Raw genomic sequence first — 18349 nt, 5'->3', positions numbered from 1 at the left:
AACTCCTGAAAACCTGGGCTACTTACTGACAGCTATAGACGTACATGTACTGGACAACTACTAATGATGACCCACCGGTCTTACAACACAGGTAAAGCCCCACAAGCTGTTTGACACTACCTGTAACACACTGCACAGATTTATGAATGGATCAGAAAAAAGGTGCATTAGGGCTCTCGTTTCGAAATCGATGATTATAACCACAGGAACAAACAGGTATAATGACACGATTTTGCCATCCCATCTACGATCAAAACACATGAAATTCACTCCCTCTACATGAAAAATACAGGATGTTATTATTTACCAATTTACTTGAAGTCACCTTTTTTCTTTGTCAAGCTGTTGTAGCACAAACACCATACCTTTAAAAGGTTCACAGAAATTTGTCATGATTTGCCTCGTATTATGGTAGAGTCATTCATGTATCATATTTGTCAGTTTTCTCCCACGTATAACCATGTCTTTTTAAATTGAATTGCTTCTTTTAGATAATGAGCAGTCATGCATGAAAACAAACCCAAACCTGCCGATGTACCTACATAAAGATTGGGGAAAGAGTTATTTGGGATGAGAAAAATTTTCTTAAATTTCAAATAAAACACCCAAAATATTCATTACCTGTATCAATACATGTGTACTTGTATATTCCATTAAATATCTTAAATATCTATTGATAAATTATGATATTACAACTATTGTTATATTACCCAGTACATTAACATTAATTGGAGAAAACTTTTGTCTGTATAATCAACACTTATAAAAATCATACAATTTAAGACCTGAAAATTTACCTTTTTTAACTTCTGCAAAATCTTCCAAAACCACATTATTATAAAACTGAAATTCCAAGTGTATAATCCTAAGTCCAATGGAACATTCAAATTGAAATGTGCGTTTAGATATACATTATTTATAGCTTGACGCAATGATTTCTTTAAGTGCATCATACATCAGCGTTTGATAGGTTTTGGGGTGGGGTCAACTGATTTTCTGGTTCCTGCACTTAGCCATCTGTTAACTCTCTCCCTACCAATATCTCGCATCAGGGGGGACATTTCGCTATAACTGAAAGACAGGATTGTCCGCGAGTGATGTACGCTACGTGATTTTTCTCACTAAAATGATGATCGTGCCTACTCAATGTAAGAAACATTTTGTACCGATTCAGATTTCTAATATAAAACTCTAAACGAGAGATGGATACGTAATCCTTCAAAGGCAACAAATTTTAAAAAGTTGCAAAAGTTTTATGGCTCCGAATATCTATGACAAGCAACAAACGTTTACTATTGCACATATTGTGAAATAAAAAAAAATATCAAGAAGTCCATGTAGTTTCTAAACTTTAATGAGAACTAGCACTGTCATGATTTTTTTTTTTTGGCTGAAAAGTTCAGATATTTTAAAATTGAAAGGAAATCTAAAGAAAGTTAACATTTTTTAGTTTTTAATTAACATAGCCTCTGGTATTTCTTAAATTTGTTCCAGGTTCAAATTGATCCATTACAACTGGTAAAATTCTAGCAAATTTTTTACTTATATTCTGAGGAATTCACTTTGTTGTTTTTTTTTCAATAAATTTGTATTCAGTATAAATATCCTGTAAAAGATATGGGAAAACTTTCTGATGAATATCTTTTTTATCTATAAAATTAGCTTATATAAACTTTACTAATGTTTATCTAATTTATCCTAATGCTGTCAATTCTAGATAACTCTGAAGGTTTTAATTACTGATACTTATTATAATACATATATTTTAACAGACAGATCAATTAACATACAGGTCATTTCAGAGCAATATAAGTTTATGCCTTGAATTTCTTCCTTCCATTAGAAAATTTCTTTCATCGACCAGTCAGAGAGCAGTGCACCCCCCACCCCCTATATTACAATATGCAACTATTTCCGCCGGTGAGGTTCCGTGGTCAGCTGCGGGCAACGACGGAAATAGAATGACCTACTGACTGATTGATTTCTCCTGCAGGGGGGAAAACTTCCAAGTGTCTACGTGACAGGGATCAGCTATATCCCCACGGAATATCCTAGCTGGTGGCAGAAGAAGACGAATCCAGACACTAATCATATTGTTCTGTTGTTACTGATCGCTGTTCACAATTATAAAAGGCCTACACACTCAATAATTCACCAACATATAACGCCATTTGATAAATGTAGCTTTGGATGAAAGTGTGAACATTAATTTTAGCTCATGTGGAAAAAAGAAACACAGATTTTTCCAATAATTTTATATACTAGCTGCCATCAATGATAAAAAGTTGACTCATATAAATTAAAGAAAACGTTGAACATAGTAGCATGTAATCATAGATAAAATATATTTTCTTAATACATTATCAAGAAGTTAACTATAAATTACCATTCAGAAAAAAAAATCAAAAGACTTTTTTTTAGAATAAAAAATGAAATAAAGAAAAGAATTAAAACTCTCTTACTTATCGAGTCCCAGCTATTATTGTGACTGTGTGCATTGTACCAAGAAATACCCTTTAAATAAGCTGATCCTTTGCGTAAATATAATAATTTATTAACTGAAAAATAAACCAATAGTGCAATAATCCACTGACATTTTACAATAATATGAAACAATATCTGGGAGGACCCAGTACTTTATTGAGCCATACACAATTTCTTCAGGAAAAGTTTTATGATTTACTCTGAATAATTGATAAACCAAATGACGTATATACTCTTGGCCGCATTATCACATTGGACCACAGATGGCAGACTGAGTTTGGGGACCGCTGAGAACAGAAATATTGGGCCAGATCTGGGATAGTGCCTGATGCATTCATAACTCCATCAAACTATTCATATGATGTCATCATTGGCAGGGATGATTCAATAACATGTTTCAAAGTATTGACAAAAGACAAATGAAATAGAACAGAATCCAAACACATTAGTACAAAGTTTCCAATTTTCCTACAACTAATAGTAAAAAAAAAATTCCATCTGACAAATGTGTATAATTGAAAAAAACATGCATATTTATGAAAATGAATGAAGTTACATCAACTGCCTATATTCTAGCCCTTATAAATTTTTCTTTTGAGCATCAATTCCAATTTTTTTTTTTTTACAATTTAAATCTTCATTTAATTCATTCAAGAGAGATCATGCCTTTAAAAAGAATTAAATTCAAAATATCAAATACTGTTCATTCAGTTTATGCATAAATATAAATATAAATATAATATTTTGAAAATGAAACAATTTAAAAAAAACAACAACAAGTATTCTGCTTTCATAATTCTCTTTGAGGTATGCTAATCATGTATGCATTATATCAAATTTAATATGAGGGAACAATAAATCATAAATATTGGAGAAAATAACCATTTTAATTCTATTAAAATGAAACAATAAATCAAATATGTCAGAGAAAAAAAAACACATTTTAATTTCATTATTCCGCATAAATTTTCTCAATTAATTAGACTGATCGAGGTAATATCTAATTCAAACAAATTTCATATAAACACAGAAACCACCAAAAGTACATGATCAGTGCCTATTGACAACATCTGAACGGCCATTCATTGATTATCAAGAGCTCTTCTTATTAACTTTAATCATTTGAACCATATGTCCAAATCTGTTTAAGCCAAGAGTTTTAAACTCAGTGACTCTAATTCTGATATTGACCGGGGTCTGAAATAGAAACACAGCTACATAAACATCACAAAACAGCACTATTTTTTTAAGAGCAAGATCTTCTCATTTTACTTTTGTATTCATGCCCGTATAAATTCCATCCCTTTTCCCCACCTTATGAAAACAAACAAGGCCAAACCTCCAACATCTAATCATTATTCTTGGAACTACTGATTTCTGAATTCAATATTTATACCACACACTGTAAACAATACAGAGGCAGTTTTAAACTACACTCTAAGAGCGGAAAGCCCAACAATTGGCTCCATTAAAATAAAACCTGATGTATGCCAATGCTTCCTGTTATAAGAATGGCTGTCTTAATTTGACCATGTAACCATAAGTGGCCCCACTGCTACGGGCTATTCTGTCAAGCACTCTGACAAAGTCAACAAAAAGCCATAGAAAAAGACCACTTTAAATTGCTAAAGACACATTCAGTTCAACTGATCGAAATACAATAGTTCAGCTTCCCCATTAGGGTCTTCCTATTGATCCATGCATAATAGCTTTAGGCTAATTAATAACGATAATAATTAAAATGCAGAATTACTGATATCAAATGAACAATCAACCTTATATCTACCGGTACTTGATATACATTTTTATCAAACAGTTAAAGTGTAATAAATTTTTTGGTTACAAACATGTGCATTGCATAATAGTTTCAATAATTTTTGTTTAACACACTTACATTTTAATAAGTTTGAAGAATTTTTTGACTGTATACATCAAATTTATACTCATATAAAATGGATTTAATAGTTAATAAGTTTATCAATAAGTGTTTTGTCTAGAATGCTTTACACTTTATAAAGTATATAGTGTCTCCACTCTAATGCTTATAATTCTATTAATTTGATAACTATTTAAGTCATTCGTAAATCAGCTGTGGAAACCATGGAAATGCAATTCTGTTGTATGTATCATGAAGTTAGATATTTGTTTTTGCTTAAGAAAAGCAACTTAAAAGTAGTAATAAGCAAAGATAGAGGTTATTGTGTTTTCTATATAAATCTGAAATAAAAAATGCCAAGTTTGATTGAAATTTGCTAAATTTTATTTGCAGTTGCTGAGAAATAGATGAAAAGTTGTAATATATTTAAGCCTTTAGACGATGAAATTGACACACACTAGTCAGAAAAGTCCAAATGAGTGTTCTGCTGAAATGATCAATCTTTAAAAAAAAAAAATCAATGATTTGTCTATTTTTTATAGTTTCCTCTCTTTCTTTTTTGCTGATGTGGATGAAAAGCATATAATGCCCAATTTTCAAGTTTAATCCATTATTCCAAGAGACAAACATCTCATAGGTTTTACAAATTACATATGGTCAATGCATGTACATGTTCACTTTTATACATGTATATGTCAATGCATTCGATATCGCAATTATATATATATATATATATATATATATATATATATATATATATATATATATATATATATATATATATATATATATATATATATATATATATATATATAGTAAAATAATAACATGTTATTGGTTTTATTTAATCAAATAAAAATTGTGGCTGTTAATTGCATAAGAACTTTTCATTTATGAAATTGGGCTTTGTAAGAAAAGAAAAGTTTTAATAATTAAAGCCCAAGGCTATTGAATTTCAAACAAAAGTAATGTTTTGTCTATTTGCATTAACGAACTGAAAAGGCCAGGCGAATAATGAATGTTTAGATAACAACAATCCTTACAATTATATGACCTAACGACTACTGCTTAACGGCTTACCCCTGAAGAAGAACCAAGAAATTCGATTCTGAAATATTTGCACCACTTCTTCCCCATTGTCTGCGAGACAGTAATTGAAATCAATAAATAAAAAAGAACCCCTAAAAACCAAATATATATTGGGAACTTCCTTCCTCTCGGAACAAGCTTGCTCATTTCTCATATCAGAGTACATTTTTTGCCGCAACATATCCAATCAAATTCCCCTTAATAGTTGGCACGGAGTACTTAAAAACAAAAGAAGTTTACTTCCTTTCCCAATTTCCAATCATTAGCATTTTCTCTGGAATTGACACACTTAATTCAATTTAAGTGCTTGTTTTGTTCTTTCTTTGATCTGAGTCATTTGATTAACAGTTCATATTTTCAAAAACTTGAGCCATATTTTCCCAAAGTCCTAACAACAGGAACATGCTTGACTCAAAGAGTGCAGGCACACAAAAGTGCTGGCAATTTACAGGTTAACACGTTCTGCCATGCAAATATCATAAAATGTGTTTTGTGGTAAATTTAATTGCCACACAACATTTTTATTTCCTTTTAACATAACCAAGAATAGATGCTAGAAAATACACACTCAGCAGCAACATGCAGGCTTAATTTTGTTCTGTTATTGCTTGATGAAGAGTTTTTTTCTTTTTTTTTTTGGGGGGGGGGGGGGAGGGTAGGAGACAAAACAAATAAAAACACTACAAACACTATCTCGCAATTTAAGCATATAGTTTTCCATCTTGTCTTGAGTATATGTTGTTTGTTGAAGACTACACTATTCCTCTACAATTGCTAAGTAATTAGTACTGGATGAAACTAGATCCATCTAGAAATGTACTTACTTTGACTATAGCAATTACATTTGACAGCCCTAACCAACAAATCCCTATAGTTGTTTCTTCCTTTATATTAGATATACATATATGCTCCCATCACAATGAAACTGATTCAGAAGATGGATTAATTATTGATCCGAGAAGTTCATAAAGTTGTAGGCGGCTTGCTGATGGTCTCAAATATCTTCAACAGCTGTACCTAATTACAAGGAGTACATACTGACTTATAACACAGATCAAGCACTGGGCTTTTCTCTTCTTGACCCAAGCAAATGTTTTGATGCTTCTTGCTTGTCTGACCATGCACTAACTAACCATGGGCAAGAGCTAGGTCAAGTGGTTTATTTCTGCATTCTACTGATAAAAACTTTTAACCCCAGATATTCCAAAGCTGGACAGTACATTAGCGAGTGTCAATGAACTTTGTGGATTTTCTCATATTCATATATTCAATTCATATATCCCCCCACTCACCCACTCTCTCTCTCTCTCTCTCTCTCTCTCTCTCTCTCTCTCTCTCTCTCTCTCTCTCTCTCTCTCTCTCTCTCTCTCTCTCTCTCTCTCTCTCTCTCTCTCTCAGTACATTATCCTTGTATTGAAGTCTGAACATACCTGCATACATGAAGACAAACATAACAATATCAGTCACTCTATAATAAACATCCATGAAACCACAAACACAGTGAGAACCATAAACCACTGCAGATTATACAGATCACTGAGCCTACCTCATCCTCCCGCAGACAAGCTACCACCAGCAAGGAGCTTCAGAGGAGAATTAGCCACCTCTCTGCACAATGTTCTGTCACATGCCACAATAAATAGCTCACAACAACTTCTGTACCCTGCCAAATCCTTAGTGGCTAGGTAACATACCTTTCCTCATTTCTCAGGCTCCTGTCCAAAATCCCCCTCTCTTCACTGTGAGGATACCCCCCAGTATAAACGTCTTCTTACTGACTCATCAGCTCTATCTATCTATCTATCCATGGAGACAAAGGTGTTTTTGGATGTCTTACAATGCCTGGATTACGATATTGTACAACAGAACTTGCATTGTTAATACTTCCCTTTCCCTAATCAAACTCCGTGTACACCATGGCATAAAAACAGGTTTCTTACATGTAGCTGCAGATGATAACTTAATTGCTTTGTGCTGCAAGTTATTTTTGCAATGCAATCAGAACAGGGGTTAATGGCATGATGTTTAGATTATATAGGTTGCATTACATTTATTATTTCAAGTTTACAAAAATTGATAGAGATGTGAGTATTCAAAAGGCATCTCACCTCTATTAATGAAATAGAGTGCCTTGAACAAAATATAACTTACGTTAAATTAGATCAATAGGTTTGGCAAAATAGTATTGAAATTTTTTTTTAATAAAATTGTCACTAGTTCATTTGACCAATTCATCTATGTTAATTTCCTGCAATCACTAGTTTTCTGTCAAATTTAGCCACTTGTACTATACTAGATCTTGACTGGGAACCTCTTACGTTCATGAAATTCCTGCAAACTGATCACTGTATGACTTTCTCCATATTTTCTGTCCTTTTTAAAAGTATATGTACATTTAATTAGGAAACTCAGTATTAGCTTTATTGAATTTTTCATTGGTAAGTAAAGTTCACCATAAATCAATATGCATCATGATATGAATATAAAAGATACTTTGAATTATTAAATAATTACAATGCTCATGTTTGTTGACTTAATATTAAATGTGAACAAGATCTATAGCGTTTTTAAACAGCATGCACTTTTATGATCCTTTCTTCCCAAAAATTCAATACAAAAACAGAATAATACATCAGACATTTTTTCCTCCCTCATTCATGTTTGCACATTGAAATTTGTGTACATGATCAATTTGCTGTGAATTCACATCTCATCCTCTTAATAACTTTCTTCTCTCCTTCAATGCATCAAAATAGCAAGCAATGAATGGGCAACTGTTAGTAACAGGAAGAGCAGCCAGATAAAAGCTTTTAAACAATTGTTTTTCATGATCGGCTTGTTACTATCATTACTATAGAGAAAAAGGGGGGAAGGAAGCGGCAAAAGTGGATCGAGATTCATTCATCATAATCAGGACTGCTAAAACAATCCTAGATCTCAGAGCACTCCAGGGAATAAGTGCTAATTAGCTGTTTAAATATATCCATCAATATTGCCCAAATTAGAGCTATGTATATGGTACCTCTGAACAAGAAGCTGTTGTACTGGAGATATGATACTCTATTGACAATCTCTTTTCCCCTCATTCACACAATAATTGATGGTGAGAAATCAATATATTGGGCTCTATTGGATACTTCATGGAAATATGTACGCGAGATAATGTTACCGCAACTGATGAGAGCTCGGTTGAAAACTGTCATTAATTTTCCATTTCATATGTGTGTATTATGTATACATTGGACAACAATGACCCAGCAAAGCACTTACTAAAAATATTCATTCTAACCATACTGACTACACAATGCTGAGAAAGTTTACAAGCCCCCTTTTCCCTATAATCAATTCATTTCGAGTTTTCGAAAAATGAGTATACCTTATATATCATACAAATCAGAGGTAAATCTACTCTTTTGTTTTGTAAAATAGCTATTATAGCTGTTAATAAAGATGTTGGGTTAACAGACTCATTCATTCTCACAGAATCCTGGAAAGATAACAAGCTTTTCTAAACTCCTCCTTTGAAGTAACAATCCTTTGATGTTGACAATTCATAAACGTTCCTAGAACTTTCAGTTCATGATTAAAAAGTCATTTTTTATAATCAAAGCTACAGTCTCTATTAGGTAGAAATAAATCAAGAAAAACGCTATAAGGAAGCATGGAGAATCAAGGCGGATTGAGAAGATGTAAAGTAATGAAAGGTCATATGTATAAAATCTCCTCGGAGAAGCTCTTTAATACCTGGTGATATTTTCTCAGTGCCCCATTTTAATGAACTACTACCAATCTCTAATGATGACGTATCATTGAGATGCCATATAAGAGTTCTTTATATTCTGCAGAATCAGCATCTTCTCTTGAAAACTTCAAGGATGCAACTAATTCTTAAATTATAGGACACAATATGGTGACTAAGCCCTTGAGAGCATTAAACATTTCATGATTATGGGTTATATGCAACTTCCTGTTACTATTTAGTTTGCAAAGACTAAATGACGTAACGTTTTTTTCCCTCTGACATTGGATATTACATCAATTGCATGAACTAATAAAATGTAATTATTTTTATTTGATAATCAAACTTTACATTAAAGAAATATGTTACTGAATTTAATCTATTTATAATTCAATTCAGCCTTTCAAGAGTAAAATACACTTTTGTGAACCATACACATCAAAATTTAGAGCTTTTCAAATTACACAAATTTTGTTGCATCACTTTTTATGGACTTCTAAATAATTCATAGCAGAGCAAAATTACTGTATTGGATAAGTAATAAACTATCAGCAGTAGAACTCTTGCAGTATACAGATAAAGTCATTTAATCCAATCTGTCTCCAAAAGCTTTTGTGATGTGCCTCTGTATATATATACAGATAAACAACAAAGCGTGATGTAGAGGGGAGAGCTGTCAAATCTTCCTCCATTTGTCTCTATCTGCCATCAGCCTCCATCAAAAGCCTCTCATATAAAACCAAATATTGTCTGCTCCGGCCCTCGGGGACCTGCAAACTTCATTCGGCCCCTAGCAGTGAACTCCACTCAGGGGAGGCCGGCATTGTCATTCAGAACTATCTGGTCTATTCCATTAATATCAAGAACTCAATAACTTTATTACCAGCTCCCAATCAGAGCAAGGGAATTGATAAGCAATTGGTTCTGCTCAAATTATGCTGCCTAACCAAATCATTGTTTTCAAAGACTGCATATTATCTGTAAAAATGTGTGTATTTTTTTCATACAGTTGATATGGTTGATAGATGCAAATTTCATTCATTTCAGTTTTCTATATATAAAAGCAAAATTTTTAAAAAGTCCTGTTTTATAAATTTTCAATAAATAGAATAGAGTTAATTCACAAAGTTTCCTGAAATACAGATCGACACTATAGATAATGAAATACTTAGGAGAAATCACAACGAAGGCAAGATCGATAGGGATAAAAGGAGAAAGATAGATATACAATTTCATTCACAGAAATATGATAATCCTAAAATAACAATTCATTATTTTTAGGAAAAAAAAATAAAACATGCTCTGATGATATTCAACTATGTATAAAAATAGAACAAGAGAGAGAGAGAGCTTTGTGCAAGATATATATATACTGCTGTGTTATAGTACAAGAGTACGTACCATCATAGCTAGTGCTGCAGTTCGAGAAAACAAGGTATATTTAATAAATTCATCAAAGGATAAAATAAGAGCATTTTTAAAATCATCAATATACCTCAAACTGAGATATAAGCTTTCTCAATACATGTATCTGGTCAATTGTTTTCACATTAACAGACAAAACTACTGAATGGATTTGAAATCTAAGAAACTGAATGCTAAAAAAAATTTAACTGCTTATATATCTGCAAAACTGACAAATCTCTGACTTAAATTAAAAGAGGAAAGAAAAATTATTTAAAAATCAAAAAACCTGGATGATTTCAACATCTCAATTCTTACCCTCATGTTTTGAATTCAAATTGGATTCCAGATAACAAAGCCTCCGAATAAATCTCCTGTTTATCTTGCGGCTCTCAACTGTCCCTCATTCACAAAAATTCCTGGTCCTGGTGCCTAGTTCATTCAAATAAAACCTAATGATCCACCAGCTGATTGGTTGACATAGCAAGGGTTAACCCTTCGATTGATTAGACCACTTCCAATACTTGCTTAATTATAAGCATGTAAAAGTAACCCCCTGTGGTAGCTCCAAGCACATGACAGAATATTGATGGAGCTCGACTCTCCTAGTATCTATAGCCACTGTCCACAGTCTCCTGACTTTATAGTATATCTAGTACTTTCCCTGTAGACTCAGGTTTCATCAGCCTGTTACAGCTTGGGTACTAGATGACTTGTAAGATATAAGTACTGCCAACATCTCATCACAGTACCAGATTACTCACACTAGGAGTAAGTCCTCACTAACCACTCTCCTATTTCATACAGTCACCTGATATCTTTAAAAGTTGAAATTTGATGCTGCGCAGCATACTTTAGACCCTTATAGCAGTTCAGTGTTTGCCTCAATAGTTGAGTGTAACTTACATATGATAAAAAGAATTCAAGATCTTTTACATGCATATATGCATCTCTAAATACTAACACTTTAGTCACTGAAATTAAGACGTGAATATATGTTTAATGCTTCAAACAGTATCATGTTGAAAATATCATGATGGAAATCATGAGAAATTTACATCAGTGACCTTGAAAAAGCTGCCTTTGAATAGTTTAAAAAAGGTCTGCAAATTAAATTCAAATAAAACTTGTGTGTAAAAAATGTGATAAACTAAAGAATGGTGAAAAAATTCAATTCTACAATAAAGACTTTGATGAAAATTCTATGCGAGTAGGAAAAGATTGCTTAGATTCAAATCAAAATGATATTAATGGAACAAATCATATTATATTTTTGTTTTCGCTATTTTAAACATTAATGATTCTTTTACAGGCCTAATATCACCTGACGGTGATTAGTTTCCAACTTGATAAGATAGCCTGTTCCTCTGGCACTTGTAAATGCCATTTGGGTCATTTTACAAAGGTTTTTTTTCCCAGATTTGTATATTGATTTTAAAATTCCAAGCAATGGCCATTTTGCATAAAATTAGAAATAGATTTTAAAACAGGTTGCTCATTGTCATTTTTTTTTTAAATAAGGGAGCATGTCAAAATGAATATTTTATTATTTACATAAATTGAAACTGAAAAATTTATTTTGATCATAAACTGTTGCTGAAATAATTGCTCATGATAAAATATCTGTGCGAAATTTGCACAATCTAAAGCGACCAGTGTGCGATGCAAACACATTAAATCAACTGATATTTCTTGGGTCTATATTGAACTGTTGTACAATGAAAGCGAGTTTTGTAAGATAATGCAATAGGATCACAGGTGATTGGACGATTAAATGTGCGCAAATGCAATTGGAAGTGCGGCGCTCGTGCGATTATGTTTTCCATGGAAGAATGCTCATGCATGTTAGAGAGGATATATATACTGCCCTTTTTTAACGCTCTTTAGTAGACATAGTTAAATGCAAGAGAAGATGCCGCACAAGAAGATAACCAAAGCAACAGCCAAAGCCAGTTCATCTAATGCCCTTTAAAATTTGTACATCACTGTTGTGAGGACACAAAACATTGTAAGACGTTTGTATTAATGTCAGTGCATTGCATTGCAATAAATTGGATCACATTCAGTCACGTCTACATCGTGTGCATGTCCACTTTTTTTAGGAGACTTGATACAACCACTACAACGTATTCAACGAATGCAAAAACATTCAGATTGCAAAATTTTTTTTAATTGCATGTGCTTAAGAGTCAAACATGGCTGAGGATTGTTATAAAATCTATGAATTAATTGTATAATTTCATTATAAACTTCTGATTTTCGGCTATTTAGTAAGTAAATAAAGGTTACGCAATTAAAAAATATTATAACCTCTTTTGATGGTCATGAGCGTGTTGAATTTAATTATTTGGTCTCTTTATAACTTCCTAATAGGAATTATATACAAGTATACCAGAAAGCTTCGAAGCTTTGCAAAAATGACCAACAAATTTAAAATTCATTTAATTTTTCTAAAATATTATTAATTCAATAAATCTTAATAATTTTAAATGATATTTTTAGAATTTATCAATTTAGTTAGGTACATGAACAGGTATTTAAAAAAATCTATATTTCTGGAACTTGGTTTTAGTGCATAAGTACTTTTTTCAGGAAAGTGACAAATATTAGATGGCACACAATAGGAACTTAAACTGACCTTGTGTCTGTCTTGATTAAATTCTCTTGTGTATGATATTAAGATAATAAAATTTGATCTTGCCTCCTTATAAACAAAATCCCTTGGTGTCAAGTCTGTCTGTCAATGTGTTAGTATTAACTGATATCCGGTAATTTCGATCTTCACTTCCATCACCAGAAGTTCTCTTGCACTAAATAATTGAAGACGCACTAAAAAATTGAGGATGTTTGATGTATGATCACTATTTCAACATCTTAATTACTGTGAACATTCAGAAAAGTTATATAATTTATTTTGCAGTTGTATTCCATTTATCTTATCTTATAATTATAATCAACATCATTGCAAATGATGCAAAAATCCAATCCTAGCTTTTAGAAATTTCTGCTTACCGATACACACTTAATCAATTATCAACAGTTTACCGAGTTTTAAATGAAATATGAATCTTTGCTAGTCCACCATTTTAGGTCCACCCTGATTTCCATTGACTCCGGGAAGCAGAGTGGACCAAAAACCCTTTACTAGCAGAGGTATGACAGCTGTTAGTCACTGAAAAAATTTGGCATTTTAAAATGTGTGCAAAATATCATTTTGAAATCAATTGAAACCTATTTAAGGGAAAATTGAAGGAAAATCATAAATGCTATATCAATTACATACCATGAAACTGAGAAATATAGTTTTTATTTTCATTTGGTTAAATCACAGTTAGATTGCATGGAATGTAAATGCTACAATATTGGAGTACATGTCTTGAATTCCAACAACCTGGAGTCAGTGTACAACTTGTACCAAAATTCCCTTCCAGCTTCAAATCACCTCTGGTAATCGGCCCCCCCAGGTGGTAAAAAATCTTCAACGATAATCTCCTCCAGCAATGGGTTGTTTGATTTGCTCCCCATATAAAACAAACACCACCACCAGATAAAAGATTTGCAAATCTTCAGCATGTGTGAGGCTGGAATTAAAGTTTCTCCTGCCGAGGTCCCTTGTTTATGTATATTTAAACAATAAAATGCTTTTTTTGGTGACTCACATGGGATATGAAGGTTAAGTAACATTGCAGAAAAATACATAACCCATAAGGGATATATTGTGCAAACTGCATTATGCAATACATGTATTTATAAATATCATCGACACAGAGAGTCTTTCATTATGCAAGATGTGAAACCTTCAACAATTAGTTCTAACAAAATCTCTTGAAATGACTACAAAGATTATTCCAAAATCATTAAACTTAATTCATATCAGTAATATATATGCTATTGAATTAAACAATTACCCTGATAAATTAAAATGTAACAACATTCATAAACAAGAGGCCCAGGGGCCACATCGCTCACCTGAGCAACAATTGCCTTAATTCTGATCAAATTAGCATTACAGTATCAAAATATCTTGACAACTGAGTACAGTAGATCTTGCTAAAAAAAAATTGAAAATCTGCCAATTTTTATCCACCTCTTATTTTTTAGTAAAGCCCCTTTTGTTGTTGTACCTGTAAGAAGATTTTTCTCTATTCCTATAAACCCTCCCCCCTCCCCATTTCGTGGCCCCACTATTCTCTAGGGAATCATGGTTTCATCAAACTTAAATCTACCTTTAATCTCATAACCTGTGCTTTCACACTAAGTACTGAGTTTTGGACCGAAAACTTTCCCAGAATATTTTTAAGGATTGTAAAACTTGATCCCCCAATTGTGGCCTCACCCTACCCCCGGGGACCATGATTTGAACAAACTTGAATCAACGTTTCCTGAGGATGCTTCCATTTTAATTTGAGCTTTTCTGGCCTAATAGTTTTTGAGAAGAAAATTTTTAAAGATTTTCTCTATATATTCCTATGTAAAACTTGATCCCCCAATTATGGCCCGACCCTACCCCCGGGGACCATGATTCGAACAAACTTGAATCTACACTTCCTGACGATGCTTCCATTTTAATTAGAGCTTTTCTGGCCAAATAGTTTTTGAGAAGAAAATTTTTAAAGATTTTCTCTATATATTCCTATGTAAAACTTGATCCCCCAATTGTGGCCCCACCCTACCCCCGGGGACCATGATTTGAACAATCTTGAATCTACACTACATGAGGATGCTCCCATTTTAATTTGAATCTTTCTGGCCTGATAGTTTTTGAGAAGAAAATTTTTAAAGATTTTCTCTATATATTCCTATGTAAAACTTGATCCCCCAATTGTGGCCCCATCCTACCCCCGGGGACCATAATTTGAAGAAACTTGAATCTACACTACCTGATGATGCCTCCACACAAGTTTAAGCTTTACCGGCCTAATAGTTTTTGAGAAGAAGATTTTTGAAAAATACCAACAAATTTTCAATAATTCTCAATTATCTCCCCTTTAAAAAGGGCGTGGCCCTTCATTTGAACAAACTTGAATCCCCTTCACCTAGTGGTGCTTTGTTTGATTGAAATCTGCCCAGTGGTTCTTGAGAAGAAGATGAAAATGTGAAAAGTTTACGACGAAGACGACGACAACGACGACAGACAACGGACAAATTGTGATCAGAAAAGCTCACTTGAGCCTTTGGCTCAGGTGAGCTAAAAAGATACCAAAGGGCCTTTGTGGTAACCTGGGCGTAACACTACCTTGTAAATAAGAAGTTCCACAAAAAGCATAATAAACTATTGTTGATCAAAACAACATTGATTGGGTGATGAAGGATCAACATCCCTAATGGGTGTAGTGTATTCTGATGATTTTTTTAAATATTATTTTTCATTCCTTTTCTTGTAAAAGGCATAAATACATACAGCCGGTATGCACCATCAGTAAGAACAGCATACCGGTAAATATCTTGCCATCATGCAGGTTAAAGTAATTGAATTTAGTTTGGTGAGACAAATAATGGGCAACATTCTAGAAATATGCTCAGTGCATGTAATAGCAATAGAGGACAAGAGGCCTAGGGGCCACATCGCTCACCCAGGCAACAATAGCCTTACCTCTTATCATGCAAATATCAAAATATCCTGACAACTATGTGCAGTGGATCTTGCACAAAGTGGTTAAAAAATCTGCAGATTTTTATCCATTTTTTTTTATGGTAAATACCAAGCCAATTTTGTTGTTATAGTAAAAGTAAGAACATTTTCTCTATTCCTAATTATCATCCCCCTCCCCCTTTGTGGTCCCACTTTTCTCCAGAGAATTATGGTTTTATCAAACTGTAATCTGCAAAACCTGTGCTTTCACACAAATTTTAAGCTTTTAAAGTAGATCCAGTGTTCTGTGACGTCACACTTTTTTGTAAAACTTTGAATTCTTTAAAAATTGTGCAAGATAGTTTTATTCATTTTATGTGAATATAATCACATGGATGTAATTAGAATTATTGGTAGGTTAAAGATATTTTCGCACTTAATTTTATACTAAATTTCCAAATGTTTATATATTTTATCTATGCAAAGGGGAAATAACTCTTTTTCTGACTTTTCTCTCAGTTGTATGTCTAAATGCTATAGTTTTTCTTATTCCAACGATTAATTTTAAAATATTTTTGTAATTTTAGTTTTCTGATAAAGTTGACATTAAAATTAAACAAGAAAAACTAATTTCTGCCAACAAGATTTTACTTTTAACAGAAAAAATTACATTTTTCTAATGCTAAAATAAGCTTTAGTTTATGTTTATCTGGCATCTCAAAAAGTGTGATGACATGTATATTTTTTCTAACAATTGATGACATTTAAGTCTATTAAGTCGAAATCAGTTAGGTTTTTCAACTTTCCTCAAAGAATTTTACGAGTATGGACACCTGAAGTATGCAATGAAGGCTGCTCAAGAACAATTTCAAATGTTTCTGTTTTTTCCAGTACACTTGCATAACAGTAAAGAATCCTACGTTAGCAAGCATGCACTCTATAGTGTCATTACTTATATTTTCTGAATTAATTCTTCATAAAAATTCAAGAATGTTCATTACTTTAGTATTTCATTACCAGGTATTCCCTGTATTCATATATTTTCATTAATTATTCATGAATTACATTTTAAAAATATATCCATGAATAAATTTCATGAACCAGCTTTATGAACCAGACATGAGCCAGTCATGAATTTGACAACATATCTACATAACGCAATCATGAGGATTAATTTTTTTTAAATAATTTTTTATTCTCTACATGGTTTTAACTATTTAAATCTTATTTTCAGATTTCTCTTTATGGCTTTAGATTTAGGAGTAGAAAAATACTGCATATAGTCCTTCGGTATGTATACATGCATCCCTTAATTAGCCTGCTAGACACCTGGTACCACGTAAGAGGACTTTTCAGTAAACTCACAATACACTGAATCAGACCATATTTACAGCCCCATCTACCCCAAAAACAAGGATCCTGATACAGTGTCACAAATTTCAAAATTTTGGTATAAGCCTTGATCTACATACATGTACTTTATTTACCTTCAAAGTGTCCAGTAGTCGAGAAGATGACTTTCACAGAATTGTGCATGTTTACGATAAGACCCACAGGCAACTGAAGTTCAGTTTATTTCTTATGGTTACAAGATTATCCCCTGTACTATTATAACTATTATATTACAGGGGATAATCTTATTACTGATATAGAAGACAAAAATTTAACATCGGGCACCGGTGATATGACCAGTCAGGCCCTCATGGAGTGGTACATCAGTGACCTGAAAAAAAAAAACCCAAGAAAAATCAATGAAAGTTTTGTGTAACATAATTAATGGTAATAATAATATCTTTGGATATATGTGTGTCAATAACCAGAAGGTAAAGATGACAGTTATGAAATTTCACTTTATCATTTATATAACTTGGTTTAAAAGTGTATGATATAAATTCTGGTGTGTCAAATTGAAATCAATTTTTCTAATATATGACATTATAAACATGGTGGCACCACTGTTCATTACTCACACAGTAAAAATATCACACCTTTGATATTGGCAGGGAGAAGGGAGGCCAAGAATTGTGAAGCAGTAGATTGTGTACTTTTTTGTTTAAGAGGGCATGCTTTTCATGAAATCGTGCTGACAAACAATATCAAAACACAATTATTAACACCCAATGTATTGGAGGTTGTAAATTGTGTACAATATTTATATCAAAGTCCCTGCACTCTTAAGAGTTGA

General features: G+C 32.6%; 1 protein-coding gene across 12 annotated transcripts in view; it reads right to left on the bottom strand.

Moving 5' to 3' along the window:
- LOC105344015 (Regulator of G-protein signaling 3) overlaps window positions 1–18349 on the bottom strand; it is a 63347-nt gene that overhangs the window by 7784 nt on the left and 37214 nt on the right. Inside the window, exons 1-2 of one of the 12 annotated variants that reach the window (XM_011451579.4) lie at window positions 10911–11337; window positions 10590–10603 (exon numbers count right to left, since the gene is read on the bottom strand). In XM_011451579.4, coding sequence (XP_011449881.2) covers window positions 10590–10595 — 6 coding nt within the window. In that variant the 5' untranslated portion in view covers window positions 10596–10603; window positions 10911–11337. The other 11 variants (XM_011451583.4, XM_066075368.1, XM_011451580.4 and 8 more) reach the window with 11 other exon arrangements.

Source organism: Magallana gigas, chromosome 2 (assembly GCF_963853765.1).
Source record: "Magallana gigas chromosome 2, xbMagGiga1.1, whole genome shotgun sequence".
Taxonomy (NCBI): domain Eukaryota; kingdom Metazoa; phylum Mollusca; class Bivalvia; order Ostreida; family Ostreidae; genus Magallana; species Magallana gigas.
Note: the sequence above shows the minus strand (reverse complement) of the source record. Positions and strands in the feature narration are given on the sequence as shown.